Source organism: Dermatophagoides farinae, chromosome 1 (assembly GCF_024713945.1).
Source record: "Dermatophagoides farinae isolate YC_2012a chromosome 1, ASM2471394v1, whole genome shotgun sequence".
In the NCBI taxonomy this organism is placed as follows: Eukaryota; Metazoa; Arthropoda; class Arachnida; order Sarcoptiformes; family Pyroglyphidae; genus Dermatophagoides; species Dermatophagoides farinae.
Window position 1 is genome coordinate 8,148,403 of NC_134677.1, and position 19,097 is coordinate 8,167,499.

The 19,097-nt window shown below is 29.5% G+C and overlaps 3 protein-coding genes across 3 annotated transcripts; 1 reads left to right on the forward strand and 2 right to left on the reverse strand.

The window, feature by feature from the left end:
- Nucleotides 1-3,306: 3,306 nt before the first annotated feature.
- Nucleotides 3,307-10,266, forward strand: Ets65A (DNA-binding protein D-ETS-3). The gene is made up of 7 exons (XM_047054841.2): nucleotides 3,307-3,846; nucleotides 3,941-3,997; nucleotides 6,380-6,508; nucleotides 8,534-8,581; nucleotides 8,717-8,830; nucleotides 9,089-9,234; nucleotides 9,483-10,266. Exons 1-7 carry the CDS (start codon nucleotides 3,552-3,554, stop codon nucleotides 9,942-9,944), a joined length of 1,251 nt encoding a protein of 416 aa, XP_046910797.1. The 5' UTR covers nucleotides 3,307-3,551; the 3' UTR covers nucleotides 9,945-10,266.
- Nucleotides 10,267-15,649: 5,383 nt separating this feature from the next.
- LOC124492063 (gamma-soluble NSF attachment protein) lies at nucleotides 15,650-17,183 on the reverse strand. The gene is made up of 4 exons (XM_047054842.2): nucleotides 17,051-17,183; nucleotides 16,923-16,990; nucleotides 16,608-16,851; nucleotides 15,650-16,546 (listed from the first exon to the last, which is right to left on the reverse strand). Exons 1-4 carry the CDS (start codon nucleotides 17,161-17,163, stop codon nucleotides 16,003-16,005), a joined length of 969 nt encoding a protein of 322 aa, XP_046910798.2. The 5' UTR covers nucleotides 17,164-17,183; the 3' UTR covers nucleotides 15,650-16,002.
- A 946-nt stretch (nucleotides 17,184-18,129) lies between these two features.
- On the reverse strand, nucleotides 18,130-19,097 carry LOC124491883 (serine/threonine-protein kinase plk-1). The gene is made up of 2 exons (XM_047054599.2): nucleotides 18,745-19,097; nucleotides 18,130-18,693 (listed from the first exon to the last, which is right to left on the reverse strand). Exons 1-2 carry the CDS (start codon nucleotides 19,063-19,065, stop codon nucleotides 18,130-18,132), a joined length of 885 nt encoding a protein of 294 aa, XP_046910555.2. The 5' UTR covers nucleotides 19,066-19,097.

The window sequence follows — 19,097 nt, forward strand, 5'->3', positions numbered from 1 at the left end:
TTTAATATATACAAATTATGACTGAAGAATGCAAAATTGTGTCAATATTTTTCCTTCTTTTTTTCTGCAATTATATGCACCATGAATTTGCACATGATTCATTTTCAAATAAAAACAGAAAAAGAGAGAGAAAGAGAAAACGAAAATTCTAATGAAAATGTTCAATCAAATTACTGACTTTCTCTATTTCTCTTTCTTATTTTTGTACGGAAAAAAACGGAAAATTTATGATGATGATGATGATGACGTTGAAATGAAATTCAACGAGAAAAAAAAATCATTAAATTGAAATACGGGAGATGAAAAAAAAATAAAAATAAAAATAAAAATAACCGAAACAGCAGCAGAAAAATTATTTTTTCGCCTGTGTTTTGTTATTGTTGTTGCGTACATTTTTTTTCTCGTTGAATTTGCATTCGTGGACACATACTGACCATATATGAATAGATAAACAGTTAACAACGTACAAGGTCAAATGATTAATTGATTAAAGATTTATATATTTGATGATGATGATGATACTAATAATCATTATAATGGGATTGGGCAGATGTATCATGTGCCATGTTGTTGTTGTTTGATGATTAATTTTCCACACACACATACACCCACACACACACACACACACGCATACACACACATTTGTTGTTGTTTTTTCTGAATCACAATACGTGGTATCATTTTGTTGTGAATATCCGTTCTGAAACAACAACAACAACAACAATAAAGTTAGCGTCATCGGCGACGATTTTTATTAAATATTCAAAACGATAGTGACAATAATTATCGAATTTGAATGACAAAAAACAACAACAACAATACAATGACAAACAAACAAATGCATTAAAATCATCGATGAATTGATGATTTTAATTTTCATTCATTCATTTTTATATATTGATCTGTTATTGAATCTGTTTAGTATGGATTGATGATGATAATGTGATCATAATGATCAATGATGATGATGACGATGATGATGTGGAGAATCCAAAATCAACATCAACATTAATAAACCGAATCGACAAGACAATCGAAAAAAAAGAGAATAAAGAATAGAAGAATAGAGCCAATTTAGTATCCGTATCAAATGGCAAATGATAATATGGTCAATGGATCTCACAATGGTGGTCATCATCACTATTTTTTTTTCTCTCTTCATTCTCTATATTTATGATCGTTTCACATTTCATTATACGAATCATCATCGTCATCATCATCATCATTGTTATTAGCTATAGATATCTCTCTTTTTTCTTGTCTTTTTTTTTTGGCCAATCTTCAATTCTTTTAAATGGAAAAAGAAAAACAAATTTCAGTTCATCATGAAACATATATATAGAGAAACGAACCGAAACAAACGATGATGATGATGATAATAACGACATCGAAGATGTCAATGCTTATTTTTTTTTTTTTGGTGTATAGATTCAATCTATATGTTGGCTGAATGGTTGGTTGGTTGGTTGGTTGCTTGTTCGATATTAATCATAACAACAACAACAACAACAACAATATAGACCAATGAATAAAATGAAAAGACTTGATAATAGGCACGTGTTTAACATACACACACACACACACACAAAACATACACGTGTGTAACGACAAAAATAAAATGTTTCACCAAGAAAAAAAAAGAAGAAAAGATAAATTCAAATGAAACAAACATCAAAACAGTTAGATGATTTAGAGACAGAGAGAGAGACAGACAGAAAAAAATAGTTTTTCGGTCAACGATGATGATGATGATGATGATGATAATGTTTTGATCGACGACTACCATTGATGATGATGATGACGATGATGATGGCAAGCAAGCAACAAAAATGAGAAAAAAAAATCAAAATTCATTTCTCTCTGTCTCTCTCTCTCTCTCTCTCTCTCTCTCTCTATGATACCCCCGTATAGATTCTGATATTTTTATTTATTTTTATAATAAAATGTCAATGTCAACCCGAACAAAAAAAAAATTCTATTCTCTGTGATTACTTGTTTTTATTCATTTGTAATTTTCATACAATTCGTTTGTGTGTGTGTGTGTGGTTACTCTCTGGTACTGGTGACATTAGCCATGTTCACGTGTCCATACACACATAAATGCATCATGCTTTTAAATTTTTTTTTTTTTGTTTCGAAATTAGTACTACCATGATGATGATGATGATTTCTGATCAATGATCATCTTATGTGCGTGCACAAGGTTAATTCATTCAAATTGAAAATTCAATAGATAAAATGAACACATGATAACAATACAATGAATGCCGTCATTTATGGATTTATTTGTATATATATAAATAATGCTTGAAAATCAAACGATCCAAAATAATTACCTTTATTATATTCTGTGCATACAATCATTCAATCAAATTCAATTATATGAATATATTTTTGTTTTCTGTGTAACAAAAAAAAACAAAACAAAATAATCGATTCGATTTGCAATGAAAAATTTCTCAGAATGAAAATTTTTTTTTGTTCTTGTTCCATCACCAATATATATATGTTGTCATGATTTTGATTGAAAATTTTAATTTCAAACAAAAAAACAGACTAATGGAAATTTTTTTTTTTGTAAAATTTTTTCTCAAATACGCAGCCAAAAAAAAAAAAATCAAATTCTGATGAAATTGGAACATGGATCTTGATCGATTCTGTTATTTCTGTTTTTTTTATCATTTTTTTTATAAAGAATTGACGATGGCGATGATAATGATAATAATAATAATAATGGTAATTTAAATTAATGTTATCATGAAAAACAAGTACAGAATTTTTTTTTTTTTTTTTGCCAATCATCAACATCTACATCATCATCAATTTAATCATACAACGAAAAACAACAACAACAACATAGTCATCAATTTGATGACGATATATACTTGTGTATAACACAACAAAATAGAGAATATATTGAGAAACAAAAATCAAATTGAATCGAATCGAATCGAATGATGAACTCAGTAAAGTAAAGTCAGCCAGTCAGCCAGTCAGTCAGTTAAACAAACGCGACGGTATAGTGTTCATTTTCATTTTCTGAATTGATCGAATTGAAAAACAGTACCCGTCGAATAGATAATTCAAAATACAGTAAAAAGACTGACTGAATTTACTGTGTTAACTGTGTGTTAACTGTTAACACATGCTCCGCCTTTCATTTAATCATTGTCAGTATTTAAAGTAGGCGGGTTTCATACTAAAATCCGATTATCTGATTGGACGAATTATTATATATATATGAGTATATGTTATATGTATAGAGACATATTCTGTGAATGAGAAAAAAAATTCTTGATCATTGTACACACTATCGTGGTTGTTGTTATATACCAAAAAAAAAAACACATATATAAATATTCTTTATATTCATGTTCAATTCTAATCAATTGAAAATTATTCTAAAACTAAAATCAATTTGAATGTAAAAACCAGCTTGAAATATGTGTTTCTGTCTGTGTGTAGTGTTTGTGTGATTTTTAGAAATAAAATTTTTTTTTATGTTTTTTTTACGAATGTTTTCATTGTGATTTTTTCTCTGTTTTTTTTTGATGAATACATTGGATAAAACAACGCCTATTACGACGACGACGACGACTACGACGACTTTTAAAGTCTGGAGTGATTCTTATCATCAACAAAATAACCATCATCTTTCATTACTTGATCATCATCATCATTATAACAATAATCAGCCATCATTTTCATCAACATTTCCAACCACGATTCCAGCTACAATAACAACGTTAAAAACGGCGATCACAACACCATCAGAATCGCCATCATCAACACCAACATCACCATCACCATCATTATCATCATCATTGCCAAACATGTTGTTTACAGGTTTGATTTTAATATTGAAATATAGAAATTTTAACAATTCTAATTCACACACACACACACACACACATTTCTTTCTATTTTTATTCTATTACAGAATCTAGCTATAAATCATCATGGAATTCGCCAACAACACCATCATCACCGGCTCAAAGTAAGTATAAAATATCGATATTTTAAAGCGATATAATTATCAGGGCATCTATCTATCTATTTATGTTATCATTGTCATTGAAATTGACAGAGAGAATATTTTTGAATAAATAATAGTCAATTTTTTATATTCTGAAAATTGCGAAAAAAAATATTGAAAAATCAACCGACGAACTAAAAAAAAATTGATGATGATGATGATGAAAGTGAATGAGTGAGGAGCCAATAGAGGAAGGATATGATTAAAAGTAATTAGTTGGTTCCTTCCTTTTCCTTACGAACCCGAACCTTAACCATTTTTTTTCATTCTTTCTTTCTTCTTTGTTTGTTTGTATATTAACATCTAACAACAACAACAACGACGACGATGATGATGATGATGATGACAGAGAGAAAGAAAGTGAAAAAGGAAGAATGATATCACCAATTCAAAAATTGTAAAAAAATGACACTGTATTGGTGTCATAATCATCATCATCTACATAAATCTATAGTGTGTGTGTGTATGCGCCCATTACAACCAACTTATTATGTTGAATGGATCGTTCCAAAAAAAAGAAGAAGAATAAAGGATTCTTACTTGTTTCAATTGCTTCAGGGTAAAATTCCATCCATTATTAAACAGTGATGACACAGTAGTATGTCGTATATAAAGAATATATAAAATTTATAGTTTTTTTTCTGAAAAAAAACGGAAAAAAAATTTCAGAAAGAAAATCAGAAACTAGCATTCGATAATATTTTATAAATCAATCTGTCGCTTGAGGTCACACACACACACACACCGATGAATGGTGAGTTTTTTCATTCATTCATTTTATTCATTCCGGTTCCATTTTTAGAATCATTTATTTTCACTACCACCATTATCATCAGGCTTTTTCTTCAAAACAAGTTATTCAAATATCGAGCCAAAATTTTCTTCTCTTTTGTGTGTGTGTGCGTTTGTTTGTTTAAAATCAAATTTATCACCAATTATGAGAAAAAAAGCCAAATTAAAATGATGATTGAATCAGCTGAATTCCGTTTTTTTTCCATTTCATTGAAAGTAGATTAAAGTAATCCAAATGGAAAACAAATCGTCTATCATTTTTTTTTATAGCAAGTTTTCACGTGAATCTCGGCCAATTATTACAGTACACAAGATTTTCGACATAGTTATTTAGTCTATGTTGGATCATTTTGTTTATTTAATCATTGAATGAATAAAAAAAAAATGTAAACAATTTGAATGTCAAAAAAAAGTTACATTTCAATTTCAATTTTGATTTAAAAGAAACAAAACAAAACAAAACAAAAAGTAAATCCTGATGACAGAGTCAATTTTTTTTTATTTAGTCCGCGCAAGTCAATAATAAAAGTCAAATTGAATTGAAAATTGAAAATGGAATAGAAACGAACGAATGAAAAAAGAAACAACAAAAAAAAAAAATCTGATGACAGGCACAATATTATTTTCAGTGTTCAGCCATAATAGTAAACGAACGATTTTGGCATTCAATGAAAATGAAATTCTCATCAAGGGAATTCATTTTCGACAACAATAGCCAAATATAAATCGATCGATCGGTACACCGGTGACAGAGATTTTCTGCTGCCGCTGCTGTTGTTGTTGTTGTTGTTGTTGTCTCATGGGGCCTATGATGATGATGATGATGATTGCGTGCTGTGCGATTTACACCCAGAAACCCGTAACATGATCATGATACTATCATCAATATCACCCACCACCACCACCACCACCACCATGACGATCCATATGGTAATGATGACGTAATAATGAATGACATGACATGATTGAAATTAATTGAAAACAAAAATAAAAAAAAAATATCATGTTTTCGTGTCATTTCGGTAGTGAAAAACGAAAAGAAACGAAAGTGATATTCGGGTGTCGGTTATCGGTGTGTGTGTGTGTATAATCATTTTGGATCAAAAACAGAGAAAGAGAGGGAGAGAAAAAAAAATTCTTCAAAATGAATAAATGGTATCAATTAAAATTATTAGCTTATAATGGTCATATTATGGTACGCCTAATATTATGTCATAATGATTCCCAGTGATCACATTTCAACCAAAATTGGTAGTTAACCAATTTTATTTGGGGCGTTTACCACCACCATCATCATCATCATTATTATTATGCGTGTATATCATCATTATTATTATTATTCAACAATTACGAAGCTGTCGTCGGTAGCACGTAAATTTTTCACACACACACACAAACCCCAAACACGCAACCTAAACCAAAAAAAATAATGGATCAATTTGTAATTATAAAAAACTAACTAGGGAAAACACGTATTTTTTTATTATAAATCTGGAAAAAAATCTCTATAATTATCTATCCAATTTTTTTTATTTTTTTGCTGTACCATAGATTATCATCCGAATTCAATCACTGGTATAACAAGTAAAGCAGCAGCAGCGGCCGCTGCTGCTGCCGCTGCCGTATCATTGGATCAAACAACAAATCATTCACATCTAAATGTTCGTAATACGATTCAAGGTATGTTAAAATTATTGATTGATTTTTGGTTTTGTGTTCTGTCATCATCATCATCATCATCATCATCAATGAAATTGTGAAACATTGAAATTTTAATTATATAAATAACAAACAAATGTTCAGATTCCCTGATACAAATACACACAAACAAACAGACATTAATCCTATTATGTTGCCAAATATAGAAAATCCTTATAAAATACAAAATTGTGTTGTTTATCCAGTGAGAAATGATATATTTGTGTGTTGATTCGACCAAAAACATTTGCTATGTGTGTCTATGCAGTGTGTTCACTTGATTGAATTCAAAAGACAAGTCATTTTCAATTGAAACAATTGAAATCCATTGAATTGATCAATACAAATGAAATCAATACATTGACAGACAACACAAACAGAATACAATACACACGCCCGTTTTTTTTTTCTTGTTTACTACCTATCCGACACAGTATACTGAATTAATGAACCATGATCTGTTGTTGTTGTTGTTGTTGTTGTCGAATTTTTTTTTATTCGTTTTCTATTTGATTCGATTCGAAACACAAAAAAAAAATTGTCAGACTGTTTCGATTCTTTTTTGTTTCTTCTATTTGATTAATGATTAATCAAATGAATTGAAATCCATTTTCACATCTAGAATTTTTATTTATATTTTTTTTTTACTCTTCCCATTTCAAATTCTTTTCACACTGTAAATATTGAACCAATTGAAATGTTTCTGTTGAATCGATGCATCGGTGTGTTTAATGTTTTCATCCATCCATCCATCCATCCATCTATATCTATCTATCGTCGATTATTATTATGTAAACACATCAGTCATTTTTTTTTCGTTGTTGAAAATATAGCTATCACAACAATATCCCGTGTCGGTGTTTCTGTTTGCACACACACACACACACACACACATGCCCGAATATTCTACTATTAAGCACAATTAAACATTATTATCAATATATGGATGGTAGAAAAAAAAATATAGAGCTTGTATAGCACATAAGTGTGTGTGTGTGTGTGTGCTTGGTTTTTATTCGTCTTACTTTATTCACACTCTAATGATGATGTAATTTCATGTTGATGTGTGTGTTTTTGATGTAAATGGAGAAAATGGTAAATTGTTCAACATAATATATTTGACATGAAAGACAAAAAAAAAATTCATATTTTTCATGACACTTTTGTTTTGATGACAACAACAACGACATTATCATTCAATATCAATATATGTGGTGTGTTTATAAGGCTTTTAACCACAACAACAACAACAACAACAAAAAAGCAAAAAGAGAAAACGAAACCAGAATGCCAAATAAATAAATAAACAAACAAACAAATAAACGATCCACAAAATGCCTCACTTTCACTGCCTATATCCAACCATCCATTTGATGATAATTTTCACAGTTTTATTTACACAACAAACACTCATACCAATGCATCATCATCATCATCATCATCAATGAGGGTCGGGTATTGAATACCCGAGAAAAAAAACCGTTTTTTTTCATTTTTTTCTGACAGATTTTTCTTTACTATTCGCTTGATTCATTGCCATTAATTTTTTTTTTGACTGTTTGTTTTTTTTTTTTGGAGGGAGGTGAGGGGGAAGTTTGCTTCACACACACACACATTAATGATGATGAGCAAGACAATTACAAATGACAAACGAGCAACAACAACAACAACAACAACAACAAATGAGCGACTAACAATTATGAATGAATTTTTTTTTCTTCTGAAAGATTCTGAAAACAAGTCAAGAATCTCTAAACAAAAAAAACAAGTATGATATTGATGTGTGTGTGTGTGTGTGCGTCTGTAATACGAGATGATGATGATGATGATGATGAGAGACATTAAAGTCACCAGCAATTTTTTTTTTTTGAAATCACCATCAACATCGATGTTGTTGGTTGAATGTTTAATGAAAAAAAAAACTTTTCATTCATATTTACATAGCCAATATTATTAAATTTTTCTCTCTTTTTTTTTCTCATTCATTCGTCTGATCTGTCTAAATAGATCCATATCAAATGTTTGGACCAACAAGCTCTCGGCTAGCAAGTTCGGGTATGTATTTTAATGGAAAATTTTTTTTTTCATTTTCATTTTCATTTTCATTTTCATATCATCGGTTATTATCATTATACGGTATTTATTATTATTATTACAACAATGAAAAAAAAATGTATTTATTTATTCAAGGTTCAGGACAGATACAATTGTGGCAATTTTTGCTCGAACTTTTATCCGATTCAGGCAATTCAAATTGTATCACTTGGGAAGGTACTAATGGTGAATTTAAACTTACCGATCCAGGTTAGTGTTGTCTACATACACATAAACACACTTATAGTTTGATATTTGTTTACCGATTTGTGGTGGCCATATATATATATTCGGTATTTGTTTATTTGTTCACAAAGAATTTATTCTCTCTCTCTCTCTCTCTCTCTCTCTCTCTCTCTCTCTCTCTCTCTCTCTCTCTCTCTCTCTCTCTCTCTCTCTCTCTCTCTCTCTCTCTCTCTCTCTCTCTCTCTCTCTCTCTCACTTATTGAAAATTTTCATTTCAAATAGATGAAGTTGCACGACGTTGGGGCGAAAGAAAAAGCAAACCAAACATGAATTATGATAAATTGAGTCGTGCATTACGTTATTATTATGATAAGAATATTATGACTAAAGTACATGGAAAACGATACGCATACAAGTTTGATTTTCAGGTTAGTTACATTTTTTTTTATCATCAATATAATGATTGAATGATGTTTTATCGATCAATAGATAGATAGATAGATATAGACTATTCATCCATAATAATCTGATTATCACAATGTTTATTAAGCTTCAATTTTTTTGTTTGTTTGTTTGTTTATTTGTTGTTTGTCCATTTGTTTGATTTGATTTGATTTGATTTTCGATTTTGTTTTCGAAACAAATAATCACAATCAATCAATTGTAAATAATTTAGGGTCTTGCTCAAGCTACACAGCCTAGTCCAACTGATACATCAATGTATAAAGGTGCCTATCAATCGGCCGATCTATTTACAACAATGCATCATGCATCCGGTTATCATAGTGGTCATCATCATCATCATCATAATCATCATCATGGTACAACAACAAAAGCACATTTAAATTTTGCTGCTATGCATGCTGCTGCTGCTGCAAGTGCATCACCAATATCACCAACATCATCTGGTACAATATTTCCATCACCAACATCATATTGGTCAAGTAGTGCAAATGCAGCAGCAGCTAATCTTTATTCAAATATAGCAGCAGCATCAAATCATGCTGTTGCTGCATCAGCAGCTGCAATTAGCCATCATCATCATCATCATGCATCTAATCATCATAATCATCATAATCATCATCATCATCATCCAACAATGACATCACATATTGGATCATATTCACATTATGCTTGAAAAAAAAAATTTAAAAAAAAACCGTTGATGTAAATATACATAATGTATACGAATTTTGAAAAAAAAATTTGCAATTTTCTGATCTTATCGATGTGGATCTTTATGATTTTTATTGATTGATTGATTGATTGACATACAGAAAAAAAACAAAACAAAACAAAACAAGACAAAAAATACATAGATGATGATGAAAAATACAGAAAATTTTTATATAGTGTTTTTTCTCTTTTTCTCTCGCAATTTTTTCGTTTTTTCCTTTGATTTTGTAAATATAAAATTTTCCAATTGATGATAATTATAATAAGAATAACCCGAAAATTGAATAAAATTTAGTTTTTTTTTCTTCTCATTTACAACAGAAAAAAAAAGAAAAGAAAAATGTTCATTAATCCAGTGTCAAAAGAGTGGTTAACAAATGCCCCTTTGTAAATGGATACTTTGGATTTGAATGAAATAAAATGATTGTCTACATAAATCAATCATGCACATGTGTATCGGATCAAATGATTGATAATATGGCCACCATCATCATATAGTATGATGATGATTATTCCTGTCGTTATTGATATTGTTGTGATTTTTTTTTCCATTTTCCCATAAAAGTGTCAAACAACAACAACAACGAAAAAACCAAAACAGAAAAATTTGCTAAATTGAATGCTTACTTTCACACACACACACACACTTAGTGGATTGAATGTGCATATGTCAGCCAATATATCGTTATGATTTGTTTCAAGATTCTACCATCCCCACCCGAACAATTTACTCATTTTGTTGCTGTTGTTGTTGTCGATGCTTGTTTTAACATCATCATAGATTCTTTAGAAACATTTATATAGGATGGGAGAAAATTTCAAACAAATAATAACAACAACAACAACGACAACAACAAGAAAAATAAAAGATTGTCGAACAACAAACGACCATCAAATCAAGCTATCAAGCTTCTCTATATATATATACCAAAAAAAAAGGAAAAAAAATAATAGAATTTATTCAAGCATAAAAACTATACAACAAATACGATTACTACTTACTACTTACTTACTACCACTACTATTATCAACATCATAATAATCATCATCATCAATGATGATGATGATGAACAAAACAATGATGATTAACTTGAGTATAAATGAGAAAAAAAATTTTTTTTTCCATCCATATAGCCAACAACAAATCGAAAATATACTATCGACATCATCATTATATTATATATATATCAACATGAACAAAACAAAACAAAACAAAAAAAATGATGGGGACCGATATGAACAAACGTCCAACTCTAACTAACCAACCAACCAACCGATTATTGGCTTAACTAGAAAGCGTCAAACGTGAGAGAATAAAGTAAGTATACACCGTATACAATGATGATGCTGAAATATCAAAAGTTTTTTTTTTTTTTTTTTGGATATGGTTGGCACGGTTCCTGATTTTTACATTATAAAAACATACGATGTTTTGTTGTTGTTGTTGTTGTTGATGATCTAAGTTTCACAAATAGTAAAGACTTTTATTGTGTATATGATGATATAACCTAATTCATAAAAATGAAGCGGATCGTGGCTACAAAACATCATCATCATCATCATCATCATCGATAACAACAACAAGAACAACAACAACAACAAAAAATGTTTATTATTGTCTCCATTCAATAAAAAGGTCTAAGGTCAAAGGCACGAGGCACGATTTTTACAATTGAATGAATGAATAGAATAGAATAGAATAGAATGGATACGTTGTTTGTTCACATTTAATAAAATATTTTCTGGAAAAAAAAACAGAATAGTTTTAATCACTCACTCCAATGAATACATAATTCACCATTTTCAATTGATCACACACACACTCACACATAACACGGGCGCGTGTTACATGTATCAAATAATCTCAATGATGATAATGATTTTGAATTTTGTTTCTCTTGTCAAATTTGTGAATATAGCTAGAGATTAAAACGCGTGTGATTCGTCTTTTTTTTTGTACTGTTTTCATTTCATTTATACAAAATTTGATTGTTCTTTACGATCAAGTGAAATATTCATTTCATTTCATTTCATTCACACTCACACTCACACACACACTTACACACTAAACCAAAATGTTTTGGTCTTTTGCTGTTCGGTTTTGTTTTGTTTTGTATCAACATAACGTTGGTTTAGGTCTTTTTTTTCTCATTCAATTCTAAATTTTCATTAAAAAACAATCATCAACATCAACATTGGCAATTGAAACCACCGTAAAGAGATCCTATGGGAAAATTATTTATATTTATCAATTTATTACATCGACATTGCCATCGATGATATCGATACCGATTCTTTAAGTACTAAATTTTTAAATTAAATTTTTTTTTCTCTCTTCATTTTCAACATGCATATGATGATGAGAAATACTCCAAGACGATGATAGCACAACAATATGTTGCTGCTATATCATACAAAGTGTTGTCATGTTTTCATTCATTTATTCGGTTTTTTTGTGTGTCGATCACGGTTGGTCGAATTTATTCAAAAAAAATAAAAAAAAAGTTGTCACCATAATAATAATGATGATGATGATGATGAAAATGTGTGATGTTCCACCAACACACACACACAATTGTTATATTAATGGAAAAAATGTTGCTCATCATCATCATTTGTGATTTGAACGAGAAGAAAAAAAAATATGCAAATGCCACACACATTATTGTTGTGTGTGTGTTAACGGTTGATATCCATTATTATCATCATCATCATCATCACCATTTTTTTGGTGAAATAAATGAGCAAAAAAAATGTTATAGACTCATTTTCATCATCATCATCATCATCTAGTAGTAGTCGTCATCGTCAAAACTTTTTCTTATACGCCTTTTTACATATACACAAAAACACACAGAGAAAAAAAACCAGACACAAAACACTATCTATCTATCTACCATTTTCACATTTGGTGTGATGAAAGGGAACGAAAAAATAAAAAAAAAATCAGCCTCTTACAAATTCAAATTGAATGGTACTATACTTACTGATGGTTATTGTTGTTGTTCATCATCATGATAAAGCAATGAAAATTTCCATTCCATTCATTTGTGGTACCTCCTAATGGATTCTAACCATTCATTCAAGCATATATGCAAAAAAAACCCATATTTAATTTGTCGAAATGACGGTTTTTTTTCGTTGGTTAAAGAACCAAAAATTTTCCTTTTTGCCCCCCGATTCTCTCTTTCTCTCTCTCTCTCTCTATTATTCGATCTTTCTGGTTAAACGACCCGATAGATAGTGATAATGATGAGGATGATCACAGTGTTTAGAATTCTTTTTTTTCACATTTAAATTAAGTGTTTTGAATCGAGATAGAGATAGAGATAGAGAGAGAGAGAAATGAAAACCAATTCACCATCATCATTATCATGGTTTTGATTTCAAAACTCTGGCAGTATAGAATAGAGTAAAGTACCAAAAAAAAATTAACAAACTAAGTAATAGAATGAAAAATTCATTCGATTCCTCAAACAAAAAATAAATCGATTCTATTCAATTCTAAATCATCATCATTGTAGCACTTAACGCATACCCCACACACACACACACACACACACACACACACACACACACGATAGTTATTCTAATTTTTTTTACAAATTTTCATGCCTAACAATTTGAATATTACATCATTTTTCAATTTTGATTCAATCATCATCATCACATTTAAGAAAGATGAAAATTTCAAATGTAAATTAAGCTTTTATAAATCAATCTTGATATATGGCACAAAAACAAAACAAAAATTCTTTGATGTCTATATCAAGTGGTACTTGTTGTTGTTGTTACTCTTGAAAAAAAGGTGACAAATACAAACAACAACAACAACACGAACACGATATGTGTGTTGATTAATTGGCGATAATCATTATTACAACGAAGATTTTTAGTGCTGACCAAAAAAAGTATACTTAAAATAGATCAATGTCCAAGTGGTTTGTTTTGGGTCTGTGTGTGTGACATGAATGTTTACATTGGATCACAAAAACCAGCCAATACACACATAATTAGTTGTCATCTCCATTATCATCAAGAATTTTAGGTTTAAATGTTTGTGTGTGTGTTATAAGCAAACAAACAACAACAAAAAAAATCCATTTTTTTATCCATAAAAAAAATTATTTGAATCCATTATTGACAACAACGATCAAAAAAGAAAAAAAAAATTATGGACAAAATTGGCAGTGATTTATGTGTATCCAAATTTGGTTGAAGCGAAAAAAAAACGAAATTCATGATGATTCAAATTCAACGAAAAAAAAATTGACATTCATTCATCCATTGAATATATAAGTAATAAATTTGCATTTTCAATGGACCAAATTTTTTTTCTTTCATTTGCTTGAAATTTACAATTCTGGATACAATTTTTTTTATTCATTTATTCCATATGATGATGATGATCCAGAATGATAAATGTAAATAATTGAATTGATAATTCTAACTCAGAAAAAAAACTGAAGAAAAAACGTGTATGTCATCTCAGAATTCATTTGTTTTCACCAAAAAAAAAAATATACAAAGAAATAAGAAAAAGAAAGGTTCCAATCTTATGAATCATGTTTGGTTTGGTTTGGTTTGGTTTGGTTTGTCGGTTGATGGTTGTCGATTTTTTTTTTGGGATTGGTGGATAGTCCGCCTAAACAATCCCGTCTAGCAAACGAAGAAAAAAAAACAAAACACAACCAATCAACCATCAACAAATATTATACAAAAACAAATTTGGACCGAGCAATATCAGTGAAAAAAAGATAGAAAATAAAATAAAAATAAAAGTAGAATCGTCTGGATATTATACAAGCTAATAACTAGGAGAATAACAATGACGACAACAAATGTTCAACATTTTCGTATAGTCAGAAAAAAAGCAGCAACATAGAGAATCAAATACACACACACACACACACACACACATAGTTGACACTGCCACTATCATCATCTCATCTGACTGCAGTTCCGGTCTTTGCATGCCGACCGGAAAAGGTTCCATTAGCTTCATCATCATCAACATCATCATCAAAACCTTTTTCTCTCAATTCTACAATAAAAACACATGCACACACATATAGTCTACGACGTCATCATCATCATCTATTCTTTCCACGATGGTGATGGCGTTTGGCTATCCAACAGCGAAAAAGTAGAAAAGAAAAAAAAAATAAAAATAAAAATATTCTTCATATGATTCTTCACATTCTATAGTAAATTGGAAGTCTTTTTTTCAGTTTTATTCTCTACATAATATTTGAAATAGAAAGTTTTAGCCAACAACAAAAATGAAAAAAGTGATCAAATGAAACGAAAAATGGTCAACAACAACAACAACAAAAGTAAAAATTCCAAATGAAAAACTAGATACTAGATAGATAGAGTTGGGATGGTTTTCGTTTTCGTAAACATACACACACACACACACATTGTCTGTCTTAATCACTTTTGATGATTATTTTTTACTTGGCATAATTTCATTTTCATGGACAATACCAACTACAACAGCAGTGAGTTGAATATAAAGTCAAGAAAAATTGCGAAAAATTTTTTTTTTTTTGTTTTTACAACTTTTTTTTCTGTCAAATGATGATTGTTAGAGAGAAACAAAAGAAAAAAAAACACGATGATGATGATGATGAACATTCGAAAAAAACATTTTCAGTGTTTCTGTTTTGTTTTTCATTTATTTATTTATTCTAGAGTTTTATCAATGTTGTTGTAATTTAGTTGAATCAATAAAAAAAATACAAACAAACACACACACATATGTATAGAGAATCTACAAATTCATCATTATTCTTCACACACACACACACACACAAATACAAAGGAAAAATAAAATTACTCAAAACACACACGACTAGATTGATATAAAATAATGAAAAAAAAGAGAATGAGATTGTGATTGATTAAATTGCAAATTTCGTTGGTTGTTGTTGTTGTTGTTGTAGTTGCAACTATAAAATTTGGAATGATCAATTTGATTAATGTAGCAATCATCATCATCATTATTATTATTATTTTTATAGTACGGCACCAGCTTCATCATCATAATCATCATCATTATTAGCATTCGATGGATTGTATTGATCACCTGTATCAGTTTTTGGTTGATATTTCAAAAGTAAATCTCGTACAATCTTAACAATTTCATTGTCCATACTGCTTAAAAATGGTGATTTTAATGCCTGATTGATTGTTGTATTATCAAATTGATCAAATCCTTGAAATAATTGATCCAATGTATAACGTTCATCTTGATGAATGTATGTCTTATTTGCCATATATGCTTTTTGTGCTGCAACACTATCATCACGTGCTAATTGTATAATAACCGTAGTAACCGTTTGACGTCCAGCTGAACGTTCTTCTCCGCCAGTTATATATGCTTCGAATGCTTTATCCGATAATCTAATGGCTTCATCATAATTTTTCAATTTTAAATACATTCGTACAGCTTTGTTAGCATATTCGGCAGCCTGAAGATAACGATCTTCATTCATTGTAATATCATAACAACGTCCATACCATTCAGCTGATTTTTCTGGTTTTATCGTTTCAAGAACACTGTATCACAATAAAACAGTTAACATCTAATTATGTCAATAATACGATACGGTGTATTTACCCAGCAATTTTGTTAAAAGTCAATGCAGCCGTATCTGGTACACCATGTTCACGATAATACATACAACATTTTTCATAATATCCAATCATCTTATCCCATTCTTTCATCTCTTTTGAAATGGCTCCAGCTTGTTCATAGCATTTGGCAGCAGAAAAATATGATCGTGATTTTTCATAACAATTAGCCGCTTTTAAATTCGCTTCAATGGCTTTTTCTGGTATTCGAACTTGACGAAATATTTTTGCTACACATTGAAAAGAAAAATTACATCAATATTAAATTGTTTAAAATCGATGAATAGAAAAAAAATCGAACCAGCATTGCTATATTCATTGGCTGCTATTTCATAATCTGGTGTCCATTTCATCAGGCCAGTTTTGAGACTAATTGAGAAACGACCACGACGTTAAAATTAAAAACCACAGAATGGACATAATACTTACGCTTTTTCCGCTCTTGAATAACAATCATTTGCTTCTTTAATATTAGCCATTTTTGTCCAGAGAAAAACAAATAAATTCTTAATATGATGATCATAAATCGAATGTTGACACATCAATCAATAAACAAATGAACAAAAACACAACAAAAAAAAACTTGTAAATTAAAAGTTTTGAAACTATCGATACTATCGATTATTGTAGTATTTAAATCGAATAAATTCATGAATTGATGAAAATTATTTATTGATTAATTAATTCTATGTATTGTAAAGCTATCGATACATATTGTTGCATACGATCCGTAATATTTCCATTCATAATGAATGATAATGCTAATGATAATTTTTTTCTAGTGGCCACATTCACAATGGTCATTGATTTTTTATTCGGATCAAACAAAAGCGTTTTCTTTTGTTCATCGAAATTGATCTGTATCAAATTATATGTCATCAATTGAAAAACAATAGCATCGATGGTTTTGATCCATTTTTGTAACCAAGGAATTTGTTGTTCATTGAATTGTATTTGTAAATCATCATCATCACCATCGTTAACAATTTTTGTTTGATCATCAGTAACAGGAGTTCGATGTAAAACATCAAAAGATTGTTTTAAAATCTTTAATTTTTTCTTTAATAAATTTGGACAATCTGTCGTTGGAAATTGACAAATGGATGATGATTGTGTTGTATTGTTGTCGTTGTTGTTGTTATCCATGTAGAAAACAGATTCATTATGTAACATCATTTTGGTTTGATCACGAAAATTAAAACCAAAAGTTTTATGGCCAAAATCATAGCCAAAACCAAACATAGCGATTTCAATCCATTGCCTTATTGAAATGATTGGTGTTAGATGATTATCATGATATGGTAAATAATTTATACGAATTAATTTATTCGAATCATAATTGGAAATTGCTTTCATATAATCAATCATTGAATCGTATTCGATTTTTCGTTTTCGATTATTATCATCGTTCGTGGTGGTGGTTGTTGTTGTTGTTGTTGTTGTCTGACGTTCATCGTCGTTTCGTGTATCCATTGATGATGATGGTTTATTGGTGAAAAATCGTTTCTTCAACAATTGATCAATAGTGATTCTTTTTTTCGAATCTTTAATCGTTTCTTCAACAATTGATCAATAGTGATTCTTTTTTTCGAATCTTTAATCAACATTGATCGAATAAAATTGATTTCTTCATTATTGATACTGAAATCATAACAACTTATACGAGAATATTTAACATTTTTATTCAATACACAACGATAGATTTCATTTGCATTGGATCCATTAAATGGTGCATTACCATAATATAATCGATATGCAATACAACCAATTGCCCATATATCAATGGAAAAATTATAACCAATTCTTGTAATCATTTCTGGTGCTTGATATTTAGGTGTACCACAAAATGTATACAAAAGTTTATCCACAGACGACAATTCGGTGGCTAAACCAAAATCACCAATTTTTGCTACAAAATTTTCATTCATAAGAATATTATCCGGTTTAAGATCACGATGAACGATTCGTTTTGAATGTAAATACTGACAGCCAGTAATAATATCATGTAGAAATGTTTTTATCATTTCATTCGTTAAATTCCATTGTTGATTTCGTAATAAACTATTTAAAGACTGTAAAAAAAGTTTGTTAAATGAAAAATTTCAAACTTCAAAAAGTCTCACTTTGTTAACACATAGCTCCAGAATAAGATAGCTATGATTATCATTCGATTGAAAATAATCAAAAATTTCAACAATATTACGATGTGATCGTAATTGGAAAAGAATTTTAGCTTCTTTTTTTGCCAACAATTCAATTCGTTTGTTTTGATCATCATCACGATCTTTGATTATACCGATTTTAATGGCAACAATTTGATCATTTTTAATATTACGTGCACGAACAACAATTGCATATGATCCTTTACCAAGGTAATCGATTATTTCATAACTTGAATCATTGGATTCAATATATTTAAGGTTGGCCAATAATTTTTTATCCATTTAGACAAACATACAAAGTAAATATATTTGAA